This window comes from Pygoscelis adeliae, unplaced genomic scaffold, assembly GCF_000699105.1.
Source record: "Pygoscelis adeliae isolate BGI_AS28 unplaced genomic scaffold, ASM69910v1 Scaffold358, whole genome shotgun sequence".
NCBI lineage: Eukaryota > Metazoa > Chordata > Aves > Sphenisciformes > Spheniscidae > Pygoscelis > Pygoscelis adeliae.
Genome location: NW_008825429.1, coordinates 641723 through 664410, shown reverse-complemented (window position 1 = coordinate 664410; position 22688 = coordinate 641723). Strand labels below are relative to the sequence as shown.

Below are 22688 nucleotides of genomic sequence, written 5' to 3'. Positions count from 1 at the left end.
TCACAGATTTGTAGCAAAACAAATTTAGTTTGTTTCCTAAGCATGCTTAATATGGTTCACTAATGGAAAACCAGGAGGAGAGAGTGAGAGTGTAAAGCTAGATCCTTAAGAGTTAAGCTGTGAGCACATTGTGATGAAGCTTTGTTTGCTTGCCTTATCAAATGTTCTTCAGCAGTTAAACATATACAGTCAAAGGGACGTTCATAAAATAGTTAGCTAATGCTGGTAAACTGTAAAAACAGCAGGAGCACCCCATGACTGATTTCTACCTACTGCAGAAGGAAAAAATACAGAACTGTTAAGCTTCTCTTCTTCAGTAAAGAATTTAATTTCACTATAAAATTAGAGAAAGCCTATTACAAACAACAACAAAGACGACTGATGCTACTAATGCAATAGTAGCATTTTTATGCTACTAATCTATGCAAAATCTAGAGAATTTAGAACTGAGATTCTGCATCAGTCCCTTAGCTCCTCAACTATTTTTTAAATAATAAAATCGTATTTCATGGGCCTTTCTTAGGAAATGTTTATCCAATTTCTTTACGAAAGAGCCATAAAAACAGCAGTTACAGCAGATTAACTGCTGTATGACTGCCACGGCAACAATGAACATGACTAAGCATAAGGTATTGGACAGTGCACAGGTAAACACACTGATAAAAGTGTAGAGGAAATTGTTATGTTCCCCCCAGATCTTTCCGATTGTCTGATTCTAGGTACCTCTAATACTAGGAAAGAGAGCAATAAATAGAAATGCGTGGACAGGGTCCCTCAAATAGCACTTCGTACTATACAGGCCTGAGACCATAAAGAGCAGGCAGGGCTCTGCTGTGGATTTTTTCAACGTGTGGTATGGCCGCTCGCACTCCTAGTACAAACACTTCAGTGGTATGGTGGTGTATGGCCAACGTATAAGGTATCCGTTAACATAGCACTTTATGATCTTTGCTGTAAGGGTTTGGGGAGAGAAAGAAGAAAAGTCTGACATGCACAACTGTTGTAATCCCCCATGATTCAGCATACAGAAACGCCCCGACGACGCTAGCAGCTGAGTGCTGACAGCTGGAGGGCAGGGACACCTCAGGATGTTAGTGTTCACAGCATTTTCTTCAACAACTTGAAAATAACTGCAGAAGAAGAATTTGTTTGGAATTGTATCTGAATGGCCTTCTGACCTCCTGCCTAGCAGTTCCCTCAACAGGCTGGACAGGCTGCAAACGTGACATTGGCCACAATTTCAAAAGCAACTGTTTTGACAACAAAACCATCATGAGGAGCTGCCTCCTCGTATACACGCATTCCAGCCCCTGCTCTGGCCCCCTCCTCACTCTGTTGTGTTGGTATGACCGGCTGTGTGGTGGTGCAATAAACTGATCAGGTTAAAAATTACCATCGCTTTTTCTTCCCTGAGTTACTTTTAGCAGAGATGAGTTCTCTGATCTTGATGGTTGGGTGGTTGCACAGAGAGGTGAGCGAACACACCTAAGTGGACGATAAGACATAGGAAAAAGACAGTTGGCTGCCCCAGAAGCGGGGGCAGCAAGTACTTGGGCTGGCACTGCCGCCGTAGCAGTTTGTGAGACTGCCTCCTTACTTTACACAGCGTCAGTTACAACAGCCTACGGTGTGCGCGGGCCTCGGGTGGAAGGGGGCCAGCTGGACAAGTGGCCTCCCCAGTTCAAAATCTTCGTTTCAAACTAGTTTAGTTTGTTGACTAAATGGTTTTATATGTACTTTTGTCTTAATATTGTTATGTTGGGGGGGAATAGAGACTGTGTTATTTAAAAATGTGTGATATGTTATCATAGTAATATATATATTTATATATGTATAGGAAATGCATTATTTAATACAGCATATTATGCTTGTATCTTGCTAACATTTTATAGGAAGAAAAGATGTTAGTTTACACTCTGGGAAAAATAAATTTTCTATACACTGTAACCATAGAAAAAAATCAAAGATAATTCATTGGTATATATGATAGAAGAACACTGAGAAGAGGGTAACTCAGACGCAGTTTTGTGGCAGAATAGATGGTGATGAAACAATGGCTTTAAGACACGCTTTCCCGCTTTGAATCTCATTTCTAGCTTGTAATTATATTAGGCTGTTCATCAGATTCTGCAAATTCATGTGCCTATACTCTCAGGACCATTTTAACATCAAACATGTCATCTGCTTTTTCAATCAAGCATTACCATCATCTTTTTTCGGGCTTGTTTCTGCCAGATTTTCTACAGCCAGTACAATGTTGAGGAGGTGTATCACATCGCTCATGCAGACAACCCAGTGGTATTGCAGAATTACAGTCTCTGTATTCCAAGCTCCCCTGGCAATAGTATAAATGGGAGATTTTTACTGATAGCCCTGGAAACTGTACTGAATCTGCAGCCGGTATGACTGCAGGCCAAACACGTCAGCAGACACTTGGCTGCCACTGAATGAGCATGACTAGCTATTCCAGTTTCATCTTCTGCTTAATAAGCCTTCTCAGGCAGTGGGAAGCACTGCCAACAGATTTTTCTAGTGCACCGCTTCGCCTAAAGGAAGGGTGAACTACAAAAACAACTCCTGACAAATACTTGTCCAGCTAGTTCTTAATACCTCGCAGCAGTATTTCACAACCTTCCAATGAAATGTAGTCCAGTGATAGTTTCACCTGAATATTCTTCTAGACATTTATGAACAACCTTATCATTCTGCTACCTTGAAATCTTGAGAGCGAAAAATAGAATTGCCTTCAGACCATACCGTTTTTTCTATAACAACACACCCCCGACACACACACATTTCATGCAGCTCATACTTCCCCAGCTTCACTGAGCACCTGTGCTTTGGGATGAAATTTGGCATTCTGAATTTCAGTCTCAAAAGACAACTTACTGTAAATCCAAAGGCTATCACAGGAACCAAATAAGACAAGAAAACAGAATAAATCAAACTTGAAATGACTCACCACTGAAATATGTGCTGAGTTTATACGTGGTCATCCTGCATTCAGCAAATGGCTGTAAGTAATAATTACAAAAAAATAAATACAGTGAATTTCTGCAGGAGTTCAGTTAGTATCGCTAAAGTGTAGACAAGCATTGAATGAAGGAGGCAGAAACTGCTGCGGTTCGCCAGCAGATTACAGCAGGATTGTCCGCTGGGGAGGTTAGAAGAGAGTGTTTGAGCTGAAAATGCTGAGAATGATTACATACGGAAAATATGTTATCGCTCCGAGAAGCCATTTCTGAGGTAACAGCAAATTGGAGTTTTCAGTTTACATGTTTTCAAACTGTTAGGAGTAACTGTAACAATTCTTTCAGTGTTTTCTCTACAAATTGCAGCAACCCGTAATGCTGTTTCCACTTTTCTTGCGAGATTCATCTTTTCTTTCATGAATTCCTCCTTCTGACCAAAGCAATGCTACATTCTCTCAAAGAAGTCTTCAGCTACATTTATGTAAACGTCTGAGTGCCAGTGTCAGGTACCAAAACTGTCTCCAGCTTTTTGTGTCGGGGCTCAAACTCTCATTTTCTTGTAGAAACACTACTGTCACAGGGGAGGGTACTCTGCTCTCCTTTCTTGCCATTCAGGTTAGGAGACTCCTCTTACACTTCTATTTGTTCTGGGAACTGTTGCCTTTTTTTTGTTGTTCCCTAAGCAACAGTTTCACTCCCCGTGAGGGAAATGTACTCTTTATTCTGAAAGAGATGCTTTTCTATGACGCGTTTAAGTCACAGGAGCACAGCGCTTCCATTGCAAGATAAAATATCTGGTTTCAGGTATGCTGTCTTCTCCCTGGCCAAAGACTTAGGCCAGGCTGGCTCCACACAGTATGAGCACGGCCATCCTTTTAAGGACACTTTTCTCTTCACGCTACACAAGTAACAACCAATGTTACCTAACAGCTGTCATAGGATTTGACAGATGCACCCAATATTGCTACAGCAAAAATGAGATAGTGTTACAGAAACACCAAGTGTTACCATAATGTACAATCTCATTAAGAATAGTCTGCTCCTGCTTTTCTTGTTTTACCATATGGAGGTTCCATGCTGGTTTATGGTGCCCACGGGACTCTAATTTTGCCACAAATTTCTTCCTTAAATATTGAACCTCAACAGTGAAAAGAACCTCTCCTTCCCAAATATCAAAATATTCATTTTTGATAGAAAATGTTTACATTTAGTTACTAAAAAAAAAGCCACAACAAAGAAGAGACAGAATAACACCCCCCCCCCCCAAAACTAAGCACCACGTTCAAGTTCAGTCAAGAGTCCACAACTGTCGTTCTCAAAGAGAGAGAGTATGGGCTCACCGATTATTTTGTGGGACAGCAAGGGTAAAGGTATGTCCTGTCCTTAAAAGCACAATCACCTCACGGTTTTCTTCAGAACAAGAAATGAGACAACAAAACACTAGTCAGCAATAGCAAACTGGGGGGGTGGAGGGAGGGAAGAGGAAGGAGACTCAGATGTGACCCGTCAACACAGGCGTATCAGCCAAACACATGGAAAACTTTATGCTGTTTTTAAGAACAATTGTTTAATGAACTGATTTGCAAATAAAATGCGTATCTATAATCATTGGCAATTGCCAAGATTCTGTTCACCAAGCAAAAAAAGGGCACGTACTTTGATTGGGAAGCACCTGCTGGTGCTGCTTAACTCCCTTCTGCCTGTTGCTCTTCCATTATTGTGCCCGTCTTCTCATACAGACCAGGCTTCCCCGTAGCACCGGAGATGAGGACGGTAACTGATCCTCATGCTAGAAAGAGTCCCATGTAAAACGATACTCTTCAGCTCAAGTCTGTCATCCCAAACATGGAGTTTTCACATACGAAACAGGGGGCTGGAAATGAGTAAGGCTCACTTCTCGGCAGAATTCTGAGGTGACTGAATTACAGTGCACTTGAACATGGATGAGAGGGGGGGAAAGTCCAGGGGATTTCCAGGTGAAAATCTTTGGGAGAAGGAAGAAACTGGAGGAGAAGACTGGAAAGGATTATTTTGTGTCTGTGTGTGTATCACTGGATGGGAAATAAATAATGTACGGAGACAAACTGTTTACACAATAACATATAAACATATATTACGTAAATACATACATACACACACACACGCAGGTTGCTACCCACATACCTCCAAGCCGCTCTCTTTTGATGTCTGCACAAATATATTTGGTCAAGTTATGCCCTCTGCCGACAAAAAGAGAATAGCACAGCACTGATTTTCACTTCAGCGGGACGGGTGATTTCATGGTCCGGGGTAAGGACTTAATGGATGGATCTAGCTTGACTACTCAAGCTACCATTTATCCAGTTGCATCCGCTTGCATCATGCTGGCTCAGGTCTCGAAACAGTTTTATTTCAGGACAATAAATTACTTCTACCTGAAATTAAACCAGGATTAAGTTCCCCTGCTACAAGGAACAGGCGGGTTCCAAACATAAATGAGGATGCCTTCCAGCAGATTAGTCACTTCTCATGTGCCTGAAGGATTCAGGGGCTTGTAAGACACCCCGTCACCCCTCAAATAACCTGAGTACTGTGCAGATGCCCAAGTGCTGTCCTGCTAGTTACGGACTGCCACGCTGCAGTCTCAGCTTCACTGCATTTCCTCCCGTTTCCCCTGGCAGAGCTCTTCACCCCACCTCTTCCACAGCATACTCCGGTGCACTATTTTCCTAACCCTTCACTTTTCCTTCTGCGCCCTACACCTTCCTCGCCTTCCTCCCTACGTAGTCTTTGTCTTCCCGCGATGAATATATCTAGCTTCCCCCCCTCCTCAACACCAACATCAGCCAGCTGCGACCAGGGATGCTGAAGCAACAGGCAGCCCTCATGCAACACAGATACTGGGCGAAACTACCTGGGGACGGTATTAGGAAGGCAGCTAAAACTGCCAAGTACTGGACTTCCACCGCGCACACCAGCAGCTCATTTCTGGTGGGTATTCAGCTGTGGCACTTGCTGAAAGAACGTTACGGGTTGCCTCCAGAAAAACACACTTCTGAACTTTTTATCATGATCGTTTTTGTTAGGATCTGTATGTGTGTGTGTGTGTATACATATCCACTGATCTATTATTTAAAAAAAGGAAAAAATATTGTTTATTACAGTTCATCTCAGTATATCTAGGACTATACTTTGAGAAGCACAGCTATCCATGTCCTTTCCCCCAAAACAAGAAGGACAACTTCCACATGTATATGCAATAAAACTGTATTTTTGTGTGGTTTTGCCTTTTTTTTTTTTAATACAGACATTTGTACACTTTCTTACAAAACTGCAGGTAACTACAACTTTTCTTAAATCATTTTTGGTCGGCAAGTACTGTAAAATCTTTGTGTGCAATTATCATGTATTTACAGGGCCTCATGTTAGTGATTTTCAATGATTATTACAATAATGTCACACACTCTCAACATAAGACATGGCTTAAGATAAATATATTAGTAAATAAATATTCTGAGAACATATTTCCATAAATGAAATGTGCTGCTATACATATACAGAATATATACAAGATGTTTTCTAGCTTTTAAAACATTTTAAAAAATGGTAATGAAGGAGAAAGAGCCCTTTGACCATATTACAAATCTTTACAGCAAATTTTATACAAAACAATTTTAAGTGCTATAACTTTAATTAAAAACATTTTAAATAGTGCCTCATGAGCCAAACACAATGACAACTGTTCATGTAAGTAGTAGAAAGGCATTTTGTTATAAAACCCATCTATCGCGGCCAGCTAGCCTGCAAGTCTGTATGGACACACAGGTAGCAGGGAATTAACTAAATGTTGAATATAAAACCAAACACAGAAACCGAGCGTAGGGTACCTCTGTGGCAAGGCCTGCAGAGACTGTTGTACTGGCAGGCATTTCCACACCGTGTGAATGAGACCAGTACATCCAGGAACACCATGAGCCAGAATATTCAAATTTCTTTTTTACAACCACATTTTACCACAACGTATGTCACAGAGTACAACGCATCTTAGGTGGCCTTAGACAGTGCCTCACAAAACACCAAGCAGAATAACCAAGGCAGTATACCACAGCTTCTACAATGCATTTCTTTTGAGTGGAGGAAGGAGAACGGTAAGACTTAAAAAAACCAACCAACCAAAAACCCCAAACCTGTAGAGTTTATTCTCCCAACACATACCACTTACTTCAGTCATTCAGAGAATGAGTAAGTTTTCAATAAGCTTTATACACAGAAAACGTGTTTATTGGAATTTTTCTTTTAATCTTATACCCAGATATTGCCTCATATTAATTCTCTGAACAGCTGGATTTTGGTGTTTGTTCATTCTGTGAGATTTAATGTGAATTCCTTTAAAAAGAATTATTTTTTCCTAACTTACTGAGTACAGAAAGTAAAAGTAAACAGATGAATGTATTTGTTATTTCTTAGATGTTTGCTTCTTTTAAAATATTTCATTTGGGACTATAAAGCGAACAAGTTAACTTTGCTGGTTCTCACAATTAGCCCAGTGCTGTCACGGACATTACTTTGGCAGAAAATGTAACATGAAGCGTACATCTCTCTTTCATGTCTTTTAAGTATCTCCAAAGTGTACTGAACTTTGGACAAATGTTTTCAGAAGACTGGCACCGTGGGCATTAAATAATTAGTTTCCCTTTAGGAAATACACCAGACAGGATGACACTGTGTCCTCAGGCACATGCAGCATGACAGGCAATTTAAACCATGCTATGGTAGCCTCTTACTCAGAAGCCGCTGTTTCCACAGGAAACAATTGCTATCAGAAGTGACGACATATATTATCTCATGATAACAAACATCCCCACTAGTACAAGAACAAGAACAAAAGTATGTGCCCAGGCTAATGGGGTACAGAGAGCACTCTGTACACAAGACAAAAATGAAGCACAACTGGCTGGGCCCAAGAAACGTTTAAAACAGATCGATCTATGGAAGCTACATCAACCACAGCAAAGAAGAAAACAATGATTAAACCAAGTCCCTCACCTTCCCACATGCACAGAAGGTGACAAGCACCGCTTCCCTTAGGCATGCTTGCAGTCTATAAGGAAACGAGACACCTTCTGACCTGTTTCCAAAAGGAGCCAGCCAAGCTGCAAGCACCCTGCAAGCTCTGTTTTCCTGCATTCCTCACAGCCGTAACAGGGGCTACAGGTGCCTGAAAAACTTCCTATGGAAGGCAAGGTTCATTACCTACAAAGGTATTGCCCTTTCTAAGCACTTTCTTCTAGCCTCTGTTTGAGGGGGGGGTCCCCAGCATTCTTCACCAGTCAGAAGATACAATGAGGTCCATGGTTTAGCAGGAAGTGAGGATTAGAACATTCTGAGCTACCAGTTTCCTTACCCCCACTCTGTTAAAACTAGTCATGATGGCAGGAGACCCTTCCTAGCCAAATCATCAGAGCAGCATGAAAGGGGGAGGAGGGGAGAGGAGAAAGGAGACAGTCCAATGCTTCACCTCCCTCAAAATCGCTCATGTAACTTGCTGGCTACTAGGATTTGCTACTAGGATTAGTCGGTATCTGAGCGTCCATTCAGCAGCTGTATCCCTCTGGACTACTATATTTCAAGGTGCTATCTGGTTTCTAAGGCAGGTGTAGCCCTGAGCTTATCGAAGGCTGGACTCCTTTAAGTAGGAGATAACAGCATCTACACATAGCCTGGCTTATTTAACACACCGTGTTACCTCTCAGCAAGAGCTGACACGGTCACTTCTAAAAAGAAAATATAAATAACACTTTGTCATTAATATAGAAATGGCACTAGAGCTCAGAAATGCTCCACACCATGTCCCACATGGGCTTTGCACACAAATGGAGGCCTGAAGGCTTCAGGCAAGAGGGAGAAAGGAGACAATCAAGCTGATGTGGACACAGAGGAAGAGGAAGTGGGGGAGGGACTTCTCCACATTACCACTTTTGTGTGTTTGTCAAAGCTGAAAAAAAATTAAGTCCATGAGAATTTGGAGTCTCTGATAAGCTCCGCTTCTCCATCCGGGATCATCTGGACAGGTCTAGTCACCGATTTGGCTTCTCTCCAAGGGATGAGATCCAGCACCTGAAGGATAAAGAAAACTAAGGAACATTGCATCTAGAATGTTGCATCCAGGTTTGGGGCCCCCAGAACAAGACATTGACTGACTGGAGCAAGTTCAGCAGAGAGCCAAGATGCTCAGAGGGCTGGAGCACTTGCCCTGTGAGAAGAGGCTGAGGGATGGGCGCTTGTTCAGCCTGCAGAAAAGAAGGCTTCGGGGGCACTCCCCTAGCAGCTTTGCAATACCTACACGGAGGTTGTCACAACAGTGGAGCCAGGGTCTTCACAGTGATGCCTTTTGGACAAGAGGTAAGGAGCTTAAGTTGAAACGTGAGACGTTCAGACTGGATATAAGGAAAATCTTTTCACCACGCTGGCAGTCAAGCACAGGAACAAGGGCCCAGAGAACAAGGGAGTGCACTCCGCGTCCCTGGAGGTTGTCATGGCCTGTCTGGATAAACTTGGCTAACCTGACAAACTGAGTAACTTGGTCTGATCTCAGAGCTGGCCCTGCTTTGAGCAGGAGGTTGGACTAGATGACGGCCTGAGGTCCCTTCCAACCTAGGGTATCCTATGATTCTATGAACACCCTTAAAAACAGCCCTGGCAAGGCAGGTAAGGAATACCCCCTTCATTCTGCGAGTGGTTCTTTTTTCTGCTTGTGTATGTCCACAGCAGAGACTTTCCCACATATTCTTCTATAGCAATTCCAAGTCTTTCACTCATTTTTTTTAACCTTCAGCTTGTCTGTCCCCTCCCAGCACTCTGGCCCTGCCTACTTAGGTGGCTCGCCACAGCTACCATGACTGGCACAGTGTCCCTGGCTGCGGGGGCTCTAATGGGGGCCTGGTACTAGCAGTCACTTTTTCCCCTCCCCACAAAGGATGGGTATGAAAGCTTTTATATGGGTAGATAGTAAACGATCACCTTCTATTCCTCTAGCTATGACCAAATGAACACAGGTAACAAGAGAGTAACACTTTCGGGCGAAGGATTCGTCAATAACCTGCTCTTATGCAAAGGATGGCAGTAACCTTTAGGGCTGCAGGTACCAGGTGAAAGCTGGCAGCATTTCATATGCTAGGACAGAAAGGTAACGAGTAATCAGAAAAAGCACACGTATTACCTGTGGCCTTTGTGGTTGTCATCAGCTTCTGGGAGTTCAGATTGGGACTGGGAAAGAGCATTCTGGCTTCCTCCTCCTGAGAGTAGTTCTGCCGCAGGAATGATGTTGCCTCATAGCACACCTCCCTCTCGTCCTGTACCTCTCCTATACCTTGGCAGTGCAGGTAAGTATCTAGCTCAGGTGTTCCATCCCAGGAACTACAGCCTCCTGTGTGGGTCCCTTGGCACTCTGTAGGTAGGATCAGCTCACAGTCTCTGTCTTCAGGAATTATGGGAATGCGTTGACCCAGATCACATACACCCTTACAGCAGCTTGGCAAGGTGTCATCAGGAAGCGTGTACTGCACATTCACTGCATAGTCTTCTGTATAGCAGCCACCACCTCCACTGCCACTGTTGCTACTACAGGCTACCTGCTTCTCTTCATAGAAGCAGCAGGGCAACCCCTCATATTTTACCCCATCTGTCCTATGCAAGTGGTCTGAGTTAATACTGTACAAGCCTGGGGTGTTCCCTGACTGTGGTTCTATTCCTGGGCCACACGTCCCCCACAGCGGAGAGCTAAGGAAGAGTGCACTACAGTCAGCTGTCCCATTGCTAGGCTCCAGGGCAGAGTGCTGGAGTTCAAAGCAGCATGCGCATGCTTGCTCCAGAAGTGGCCCTGCTATCTCTGGATTCTTCCAGTTCCTTTTAACATCCAAGGCAGCACCAGGAGTGGCCTCATGTCCTCCCTCTGAGGTAGTGCCATTTGGATCCCTGTGCTCTAGTGAGGAATTACTGCTATAGTTCATATCCATGCTGCAATTAGACAGTTGGTCCCCTGAGGAAGAAACTGGCACAGGCCGGCAGTCAGCACCCACCAGACTGTGACCATGAGCTGGAAGCTCGTCCTGGTGGGGGCCCTCCAAGAGAACAATTGCACCCCTGTTTGCACCACCAACCTCACCCACTCGGCAAGGGCTCTTACTGCGGTAAACATATGGGTCATAGTCACTGCTCAAAGAGCTGCGAAAGGTAGAGCAGCTCCCATAAACCCCTTGGTTGCTGACCTCAGTGCAGTCAACCATGGAATCACTAGAGGAGCAGTGGCACTGACCAGAACTGCTGCTGCTGCTGTCACTCCCAGGGCAGTCAGCCAAATATCCACTGCACACTGAACGATGACCATGATAGCAGCTAAAGCTGGAGGTACTGCCACTCTCCAAGCGGGATGAGGGCACTACATGTACCACAGGAGGGAAAAGCATGCTGCTACCAGGCTGAAAGGCACGGGAAGGACCCTTTGAGGAAATGCCAGCTGGAGGCTGTCCATCTTGCTCAGGGTAACTAAGGCCTTGGAAGTAGTAGTGCTGATACATGGTCTCATATTGGGAAAAGCACGCTGCTTTGGAAAAGTTGCGTCCACCAAACTTGGGTCTTCGGAAGTTGTGAGCTGGAGAGTAAGCCCTATGTTCCAGGCTGCAGTGATGCGTGTTTAAAGCATGGTCCAAATGAATAGGTTGATAGCTTCGGATATAGGCTGGGGACTGGGCTTGGTAGAGGCTCTGTTCACCATGTCGCTCAACTGTAAGTACTGTGATAGGGTTTCCGTGAGGGTCCATGCTTGTCCGAGTGGGATACGCCGTTATCTGGTTTGCTCTGTGCACTCGGCCTGGGTAATGGACAGGCAGAATCACCCTCTGCTGCCGGCTGCGTGCTGGGTTGATGGATTCCAGACAGACTGGACCTGCATTTCCCTTCTTCTGTTCTGAATGAGAGAAATAAGAGTGGAGAAGTAGGAAGGAATAAAAAGGAATATACTTTATGCAAGAAAGAAGGATATTTTCTTCTGAATTTAGTTACATTACACACAAAACAGTTTTTAAAAAAAGCAGCATCAACTTTTTACACAGAAGGAAAAATAACAAAACAAACCAAATAAGTCAAGAGCATCTGCCTGGAAGCCTTTGAAACGCCCAATTATATTTGCTTAAAAAGAAGTGAAGTGATTTCAGATACTGTTCTCATATATGCAAAACCTTCTGCTTACACAGCATTCCTGGTCTTGCAGGTTAAGAGCAAGGCTGGCAGTCATTGCTCGAGTCTTCACAATTATTTTACAAAAATGCATATTAATAGCAACCTTTTTCAAGACAGAGGAAATGGAAGGGGGAGAGGACAAGTAAGGGAAACCACATTCCAAGTTACACCGCCACGGAAAAATAAAAAACAATACATTGTCTTTTCTTTATAATTACCAAAAGAAAGCACACCCATCTATCATACCCCTTCGTCCTCCTTGCATTCCGAAGCTGACCAACGCTGCCCTCTGCTGGGCATCGCACCCGGAACGAGGGAAAACCAGAAACGTGACCTGTTATTCCAGGGCACGCAGTCATTTTCAAAGAACTTAGTCCTAACGGTATTTCTAGGGCTGCGTTACAATAAAGACTATGGGCTCTATGGAGATTTACAAACAGGCACAATTTCTGTTTCATCTTCTAAGCTCTAAAGTCCGAAATAGATGACACAACAGAGCATCCATACTGCAGCACTTACCTATGATGTTATGGCGGCAGTGAGGGCAGGTATGATGCTGCAGTAGCCAAGGATCCACACATTTCTTGTGAAATCGGTGAGTGCAGGGAATGACACGCAGTTCCTACAGGAACAGATGAAGGAACATGAAAAAATGCTCCTTCCTAAGGAGTGAATTTTTCACAGCTTATTCCTAGTTTTTTCAACCTAGCTACTAAATGGATCAATTCCTAGTCTCGAAGTGGTAAGAAGGAAAAAAATGCCATCTGTTCCAACACAGCCAAAAGCACAACAGCTAGTGATCAGCTGTCACTAAAAGAATAGTCTGCAGGCATGTTAGAACTCCATGCAGTTATACTACATTTCTTTAGGGCACTTTTTGCTGTGTGTCCCTATGACCTAACACCTTGAAGGAGCCCATCATTAAAGTTTTCCTTAATATATTAAATGAACTTTAAAAAAAATAAATCAATAGAGTCCATTTAATGATGCATCTTGCCTACAACTACTAGCGGTGGAAAACACTCAGGGAAAAGCAAAAACAGCACAGCGTATATGATACTTTTTCCCTTGCCCAGCACTCTCATCCTTCAGCTATTATCAGTTTACAGGATGTCCTGAGCCTGCTGGATCTACCAGTTCAGAAACCTGCAACAGATCTTTCTTTCAAGTACTGCTGAAGTCTCCCCATGAGCTCAGGTTCTGAATTTGTAGCATGCTTTGGCAAGTTCCACAGGGCTACTACCTGCTGGTGGAGAAACACCACATTTTGATTCAGATTGGGTCCCAGCAGTTTCATTAAATACCCAATCTTGTATTGGAAAAAAATGAATGTCTGATTCCTGTTCATGCTCTCCATTCACGATTTTGTACTCCCTCTGCCCCCAAGTAATCTAGGACTAAACCGTCCTAGCCCACCCAGTCATTTTTTTTGTACAGAAACCATTCCAAGTCTTTGATCACTTTGTGACTGCTCTTTTTTGAAGCACCTTCATTTCCAACATATCTTTTGTGAAATAAGATCAGAAGTGCACACAGTACTCAATATGAGAGCATGACTGAACTTACACAGTGGTGTAATTATGTTTTCTGTTCAGTTCTCTAGGCTCCCCCTTCTCATTTCTAATATCTGATTTGCCTTTTTGACTGCCACAAAGCACCAATCTACTTTCACAAAGGTATCTAAAACAGCTTCAAGATCTTGCTCCCGGAACAGTAATGCTCACCTCACAACCCTTTGCTAATACATGTGAAGCTCGTCCCTATGTATATCACTTCATGCTGAAGTTCATGCATGAATTTCCTGTCCAGTCAGTTTTGTACAGCCCTTCTGAAGTTCTTGTCTGCCTTCATCCTTGCTACTCTGAATAATTTCCCATCAGCTAACTTCATTAACTTTCTGTTTGTAGCTTGTAGCATTCAAATACTGCAGCTGGTATTTTCTATTGCCTTAAAAATGATGAATCTTTTATGAATAATTTCAAAATAAAATGTCCTCAAATAATTTTTTACATGGAAGTTTAAAGCTGTGATTATTGACTGCCTGTATTCTAAGGAGCCTATTTTCTATTTCATCCTTTCATTGTTTCCTCTGGGTGTGTCACAGAAGGCAAGCACTGCCATCAATGCAGTGATGGTAACTGTGGAGTCAAAAAACGGCTCCTGAACCTTTTGGCATCTTCTCCTTCTCCTCCTCTGGTTTCCCACCAGTGCTGTGTACCTGACATTTTAAAGACAAGGTGCCATCAAAGGCTGAGAAGCAAAACACGAAATGTATCCCTCCGACAGAGCTTGCACGCATCATCAACTTAGCACACAATTTGTTAAAAATACCCAGAGAACTAAATGCTGAGGTAACCCTGACTTCTTTAAGAGTTCTTCCTCAGAAAAGCAACTTGATGGAGGTAGCAACTTGCAGAATGAGATCCCTCACCTCTCACTTTGTCGTATGGGGAAAAGCCCTTGAGATTTCTTTGGGAGCCGCAGAATGCAGTTGAGGCCGAGTTGGCTACTCAATGCAATCAGTCTGGCAAGCGGCATAACCTCAGTACACAATGTACCCAACAGCCAGCCGCGTACCACAGTGCTAAAATAAACCAGCTACATTCTCAGCCCATGGTGAAGAAACCATTTATCCTTTACCTCCCCATCAATGTACTTCTCCAAGCAGATGGCACAGTCAGAGGTGGAGCTGCTACTGAGTGTGTCCAGTGCTCCACAGCTACCTTCCCGGTGTCCCTTACTTTTGGACTTAAACTTCCTGGTCTCCATTTTTTCCAGTGCTTGCACTGCAAGCCTGTTCATGGAATTCTACAACAGAAGAAAGAAAAAAAAAAAAAGAAAAAAGAAAAAAAAAGGCAATGCTGCTGCATAAGGGACTATAGGATAGTAGCAGAGAAACGCCACCGTATCAAATTAATGTATCTTATCAAATCACGTCAGGCCCAGGCTAATGTACAATTTCATAAATTAAGCAGAGAGAAGGCTAATTAGAATTTAGATCAGAAGCCTCATGAAAAGAATGTATGCCACATGCAGTAGTGAAAATGAGAAGCTACTTTGAATTGAAACAGGGTGAAGGTGCTGACAATTGGGATACACTGCAACTGCCCAATTAATAGGCTGCAACTATTCAAGGCAACATGTAAGACTTGGTCAGGAACTTTTTTTCAACTGTCAATATTGACTGTAATGCCCCATTATGCTGTTACCACCACAGTACCAGACGCAATACTTGAGAGAGGGATTAGAATGAAACGTTACTGAATTAGCTGTATCATTTCTCCCTCCCCCTGAATTTAACCAATAGTAGAAGTTTAGGAAGGCAGTGGGTTGTTTTCGTATTACTGTAGAGTTTATCATCCCCCTTTTTAACACTGTTTTTTAACACTGCTGTTGGCCCGTAACATCTTTGGATTCCTACTCAATATGTCCAAAGCAGGAGCCCTAAGCATCTACAGTTCTTTGCATTCCTTTTACATGTATATACTGGACAGTTTACAAATACAAACTTCAGAGTCCATTAGCTTCCGTTTGCTTTCCCTTTCATGTTTGACAGGACAAACTCGAAGTATCTCACCTAGAATTTCTCCTAACAAAACTTCTTACCTTGCAAACCTCTCCCATTAAGAATCAATAGATGTTATTCTATTGAAAAGAGTTGCAATTTATTTTCAATCCTGAAATTCTCTCCACAATACAGCAACAAGAGCTTGGACTTCTTTAGAAGTACACCAGTGCTACTGATAATCAACCTCTGAACAACCACAAATGTTCTTCCTTCCCAATGGCTAAATGGACTGCTTCCATGCTCTTTTCATTTCAGGATTTAACTGAATGAACACACAGGTCAACGTAGATCTCCTTTAAAGACATGCCCAAATTTTTCCAAAGGTCTACCTCCATGGATAAAACCCTTTCCACAAAGATGGCTATTCTAAGTCAGTGTCCGGCATTTCCAAAAGTAGTGAGCAAGTTCTAGGACAAAGTAAGAGAAGCTAACTTTCAGCATCCAGTGAATATCCCATTACTGCTCTTACCTGACTACGTCGCTGTTTCAGTTTGATCTTGACAAGAAGAATGAGGCAAACAAGAGACACAACCACAAAGAAGGCCAGGAAAATTCCCATATCAAAGTACTCGGTGGGTTGCTTAAAAATTAAAACAAAAATATTATTTTTCCTTTCTTTAGATCATACTCAAATCTGTTGTTCCTTTCTCTTCTCTACTTTCTTAGTGGTCATTGTCAAATGTACACAGTCACAACGGCAAAAGTCAAAGTACACACTGTTCTGTTCATTAACTAGCATTCTATGAGACAAAACCTGGGTTTCGGATGTCACTGCAAGTGAATTAAATACACAGAATGCCAGTCACGAGATGTCAGATTTACAGTGTCCTTCAACCGATCGCACAAACCCCAGTTTTTTTAACTGGGTAAATCACACTAACACAAATTTTCATAATTTATTGGTTTGCTTGTATACTTAAGAGAGTGAAAATCAGTATTTGAATTTTCAGTGAATGGCCCACTTCTCAAATACATTTCTTAAAAGAAGAATTCCACAAAAATACAACAAAACCAAAGTGGTAACTGGGACATGGATGACCTCTAGCTTTGTTCTTCTTCTGTGAACTACATGCAGAGAGTGTTCAAAAAAACCTCTAGAAAACTATTTCATATTACAATTACAAATATCAGGTATCAAATAATTAACTCATGTTTAAAATATCACACAGAATTATTAGTTAACACTGGGCAGACTACCTTACAAATCTGACCTACCAGGACTGTGCAATAATGAAGTTATTTAATTAAGTAAAAGGAAAACTTCTATTATATAAAATTTTTAGCCATTTATATGTTCAAAAGAATCCTTATGAAAGACAGCAGATGCCACATTGTGGATTCTATACTTACATCAAGTGTAGCTGCTTGTCCACAGTGCAGTTGCTCAATTTATTTAGGTGAACAGAATTTCACATGTATTAATACTCATGGGGAGCATCAAAACATCTTCACACTCAGTGCAGTTAGCAAGCACTGCATGAAGTAACAGCAGTGTAATACCTAGATAAAGTTTCTTAAAGTCTCACCCGTGGGGGGCGATGCTGAATCCTTGCTCGTGCCACTTTCTGCTTGTTAACTATGTTCATTAGCTTGACAGCATCAGCACCCTTCACATACACCACTGGTCTCTTCAGGGGGTCCTCTGAGCCCTGGTTCAGCTAGAACAAAAAAATAACCTGCTCAAAAGGCACATTTCAGGAAAACTACCTCTCTTTTGGGCAACGGAGAGAAAAGTAAAGGAATATGAATGTGGAATTGATTAAAGCACCAATTGTTCTCTTCTAGCATAGACCTTCACTTAAGTATTCACAGAGTTAAACCTCAGTTAAACTTTTGACTTAAGCTGCCTTTTTTTTACTGACCAAAACTAAGATTAAGGATAAGCAAACATTATTTCTGAACAGCAGCTTTAACTTAACCACATTATGTGCCAGTGCCTATATTAATACTGCAATAAGTTAAACCTCATAATGAAGAATAAAATTCTGAACATTCAAAAAAACCTGGCCTTGCTACATTTTCTGAACCTTTTGTTATTTCAACTTTGTAGTTATATTATTCACAAACAAATTTCTTTGGCTTTCTGAATAATCTCATGTCAGAGTCCTGTCTTTCAGGCTCTTTGTACCTAGCCAATTTATTAAAGTCTGTAATTTCTGCTGTTTAACTCGGCAAACTCATTCAAACAGTTATTTGGGTTCTAGCAACCACTAGAGCTATTGATTGCAGGATGGGGGCCTCGAAGACTAAAGAATATGGGTAGATAGCTTAATTTACCCTTAAACTTCCTTCCAGGTCCAGCTAAGTTTTTTGAAAGGCCAAATCATAGATTCAGAAAATAATGTGGGTGGGAAGGCACCCCACAAGTCCAACCTCCTGGTCAAGGCAGGGTCAACTATGACATCAGACCAGGCTGGTCAGGGCTTTATCCCGTCAGATGTTGAAAACCTTCAAGTGTGGAGACTGCATCACTTCTCTAGCCAACAAATCCAGAAAAACAGTCTGCTAAACTATATACCACAGAGGGGAATAACAAGACAAGAGAATTGTTCTGTTACAAAATGGCACCAATGTGATAAATTCATATAGCTTATCCTGACCCACAAGAAAAATCCTAGTATAGAGGCTGGTTGATACAAAATAAGCAAGACACTGACAAGCAGATGGAAATGGTACAGGGGAAAGGAATGAGATGACAAGAGTGTGAGCAAATTGAACAAGAGTAGCGTATAGAAGAGAGACCATATCTACGTTGTTGAATCTACCTGTTGTTTCTAGCTAAAACATGTAGAAATTACCAACTGACTGGTCTATCATCCTGCTTACAAAGTACTCTACTTCATCTGTCCAGATGATGGTGACAGATTTCATTGAGACTTTAAAACAGATTCTTCCTAGTATTTGACTGGGCTTCTGAGAACACTGATCAAACTATTTTTAAGACAGATGTCTTCTGAAGAGCTAAAAACTAGCTGAAGTACTGGAATTCAGCCCAGGGATTCTATGTGTCTACAAGGCTTGCTGGCCTAAGGCCAAATTCAATCACTGTCCCTATGTTCCCAGACACATATTCTCTCTTAAGCTTTCTTGTCTAAGAAAGAATTCACCTGATTCCTCAGTAGCTTTTGCACACTGCCAGACTTTTGGTAAACATGATGCTCTGGGTGCTGTTACTCCTCTTCAAACTATGCAAAAGTAAAACTAAGAAACAAATCAGACTTCACAGAGCATTTCCAAAAATAAAAGTTTCATTCTTAGTCTACAGCAAAAGACAGATCAATGGGAATAAACCCCACAAAATCTCTATGTAAAGCCCTTTCATTTGGTAGCAAATCTGCTACCGAATTGTCTGAGGACAATTCTTCTCCTGGTCAGGCCTGCTTCCTATTTCTGTTCATTAACTGGCAGGAAGGATTGCCTTTCATAATACTCCACTCCTCCCTTTCGAAGCACTCTCCCTTAGTTGTTCTATTGCTTGGTAACAAGCATACCTGAGAAAGCTTCCTCAACAGCTCCCCTCAGTGTCTTAGGATACTTCCATTTGAATCAGAGATACTCCAGATTAACTCATGTCAGTTTTTCCTCCGTTGTTATCCATCTGTCATTGTTTTCCACAATTCCATTGTGAGTGCCAAAATGGTATTTATTTTAAAGACAAATTAATTAGTATCCCCTGATGTCAAGGGTTCTGAAGATTTTGGCTGAGAATCAAAATGCATGAAACACAAGTGTCCAGAGCAGCATGAGAAGGGAGCCAATCGAGTAACTCTTATGCTTAGAGTATGAAAGCTAGGTCTAGTCATTCCTCTCCTGTTTGTGAGTGTTTGCACAGGCTGCTGCTCTGTCCTTTAACAGAGCCTACTTTGTCAGCTACTGCACTAAGCCGCTAACCTCCTTCCATTCTATTGGTACACCCAAAATATTCAATCATCCACTAGACTAGTTTCCCAGCTACTGGGGACAGTTGCACCCAGTTTATTATCAAGAATCAAGGAAGGACAGCTGTTGCTGGTGGAGGGAAGAGAGCAAGAGGCAGTAACTCAGCTTCACAAGTTCAGAGCAGGGTGGCTGAAAGTAACTGGAAGCTGTAATACTGAGAAAAAATTGGAAAAAGACAGATTACATCTTTGTGCAGATAATTTTTCTGTGCATAAAAGGGGAAAAAATATCCCTGAGAATGTTTGCAAGATCAAGGCTATAGCCTTAATGCAATGCAGAGCACAGTTCTCAAAGCATCCATTGCACAGGGTCCGCATTCCTTTGTCCAACAGATGCTCATTTCAGAATTAAAGCCAGCTTTTTAAATGTAAACATTGATGGTCTCTCTTTTCCCCAAGAAATTCAGGCTGCACGTAAAAACATTCAGCTTCACTTGTTTCTGCTGTAGCAGAAACGGCAGTTTTGTTTCAAGACAAAACAAAACTAAACCAAATACAGACTATTTTTGTGCTTGTCATGTTTTTTCTCTCTACTCAAATAACTTGGAATTGGCTGGAAGGATCTTGTCAAAGCATTTCACAGAGCTATTACCTCACCCACTTCAAATGAAAAGATAGAAGTTGTACCGAGACCCCCCAAAAAAGAAAACCCCTGCTTGTCCACAAAATATATAGGCCAGAAATCATCAGCTGCGAACAAGAAAGAAATGTTTCTAAGTTTTGTAAGAATCTTGTTTAGAACCAGGTTTGAAAGCCATTTTTCAACCTCAGAAACAGCAGCTGCTCAACAATACTATCAAACACAAGCTGGGTAGGGCCAAACACTCTGTGTTTTGTACTCAGAGCTGGGCAAAGAAAAACTCCTTGACTAGATAATGGGCCACAAAAAATTTGCCTCCATCCTTTCTCAAAACCTCAATCCCAGACCTGGATTCTGGATTCTAGCAAAGGCTAGAAGAAAAATGTAACTCCCCAAACTTTTCTCTTTCTACCACATTCTCAACACCTCCATTGTTTCTTGCCTGCCAGAAGATGAGCAGAAAAACCACAGCACCATGTTACCCAGGGTCAGTAGCCGCATGTCTTAAGGTGGGTGTGCTCCGAGACCTGTATTCTCTCAAGTCTTGCCTCAGCAACCCTAAAAGAACCCCACAGAGGCTGTAATAAAACTAGGCTCCCTTCTTCGTACCTGATCAATGGCATCTGGGTTTTCAGAAACATCAAAGATGACCGCTGTGGCTCCTCGCTGTACTGCTCGTTTTGCCTGCAATAAGAAAGACAGCATCCTCAGTCCTACCCCAAAAGATGACTTCTTACCTCAAAAATTATTCCCTCTCCTCATCTCCAGATAGCAAACTTAACATTTTGTGTTTCTGTGTAATTAAAACAAATGACAGAGTGATTACAAACACAGGAGTTCCTGCACCAGCATGGAATGTAGTTAAACTTCACTATAGCTTCTACAATCTCTCTGCCCCTTCCTTCTCAAACTTGCCCTTCAACAAGCTTTGAAAGGAATTCAAATGTGATTTAGACTCTCTAAAGACTTTAAATATAAGAATTTTTTTTACATTAAATTACGCTCTTTTTCTCCATGTTACTTGGAAGTGCCATTAAAAACAATCTTCCCTGTGATTTGGGGTGGAGAGACAAGCTCACTAGTGTAGAAAATAAAGGTGGACTAGGTTCTTTACACCTTTTCAGTGTCATTCTCACAGTCATGACAAACTCTAGCGTATCACAATCCTTGCAAAAAGTGCCTCAGAGAATACTGCTCTTTCTGACCATTAGAGGTCAGAACTGTTGCATCCAACACTTCTTACGCAGGTAAGGTCAGACCTATTTAAGTGCGCAGCTTTTCATCAAATACGCGGTCCAAACCTGGAGTTACCAACAGCACAGAGGAAATATTAGAACATATTAAAATCCTCTGGGATATAGAAAACAGTATTTTAACCACCGAGGCTAAGACAGGGTATTTTTACCAGCTTCTGCCACTGTGCCTCTGTACGTTCTGTTCAAATGTTGCTCAATGGCTCCACAGAGCAAACAGTCCCAATAACTTTTCAAAGCCGTTACTGCCTTTGTTGGATGCAGAGTGCAAGTAACTATTTCTCCAAGCAATGACAGCTATCACCATCACAGTACCGAACGAGAGGACACTGGCTCTTCATAGAGACCAGCAGAACCTGAACTTAAATTGAGATATAAAAGAAACACACGAAAGTGATAAATCGTGAAATATCACTCAGTGTTTTCCAAGAAGAATGTTGGCCAGTACAGAGGTGTTAGTTTGAACACCTACAGGTCACTGTCTGCTCTGTTTCTATTTTATTTTAAATTAACCAAGCCCATCAGACAGCGCATGAGGGAAACCAACTCCCAAATGGGGTCCCTTTCTCAGCCCAGCAGGTAGGTATTTGTCCCCTTTGAAGTCAGCACACCTGGCTAATCACCAATAGCTGTCGGGGAGGAAAAGTTAAAAGGAATCTACTAGGCATTCTCCACTGCAGCGGCCCCGAGGTGAAAGCTCATCCAGGTTTCCCTAGGAGGCACCTTTTACAGACATGCAGTGCTTGTGGAACTGTTCAGGCCGCTTAGATTGTTCTTTCAGGATGGTCAGTCAACAAGCAACCTTGATCTCCGAAGATATTTTTAAAGAGATTTTGCAGGTCAGCTCAGAAAAAAAAGCCCTGAATATTGTGAACACGCTGAACGAGCAGTCTACAGCGCAGCAAGTCGTTAAGTTTCCACCACCAAGATGTCACCTGCATTCCTCACTCTGCACTGCAAAACCAGACGTTAAGAGACGAGAAGTACCAACTGACTTCAAAAGTGGTGCTGGAGAAGACAACGGCAAGCGGGGCGAGCCGTCCGCCCCCGCCCCCTCCTGCAGCCTTGCTGAGCCAGTTTAACCCCGGCCAACTGCGGCCGGCAGCTCGCGCCAGCCCCCCCGCCGCGGCAGGCTCCCGCCGCCCCTCCCCCGCCGATCCT

At 42.4% G+C, this 22688-nt stretch overlaps 1 protein-coding gene across 1 annotated transcript in view; it reads right to left on the bottom strand.

The window, feature by feature from the left end:
- Positions 1-8986: 8986 nt before the first annotated feature.
- Positions 8987-22688, bottom strand: part of ZNRF3 (zinc and ring finger 3) — a 35118-nt gene continuing 21416 nt past the window's right edge. The window contains exons 2-8 of the mRNA XM_009330741.1: positions 20884-20958; positions 17283-17414; positions 16226-16336; positions 14829-14996; positions 12708-12810; positions 10171-11916; positions 8987-9068 (exon numbers count right to left, since the gene is read on the bottom strand). Coding sequence (XP_009329016.1) covers positions 9025-9068; positions 10171-11916; positions 12708-12810; positions 14829-14996; positions 16226-16336; positions 17283-17414; positions 20884-20958 — 2379 coding nt within the window. The 3' untranslated portion in view covers positions 8987-9024. The remainder of the gene's footprint in view (positions 9069-10170; positions 11917-12707; positions 12811-14828; positions 14997-16225; positions 16337-17282; positions 17415-20883; positions 20959-22688) is intronic.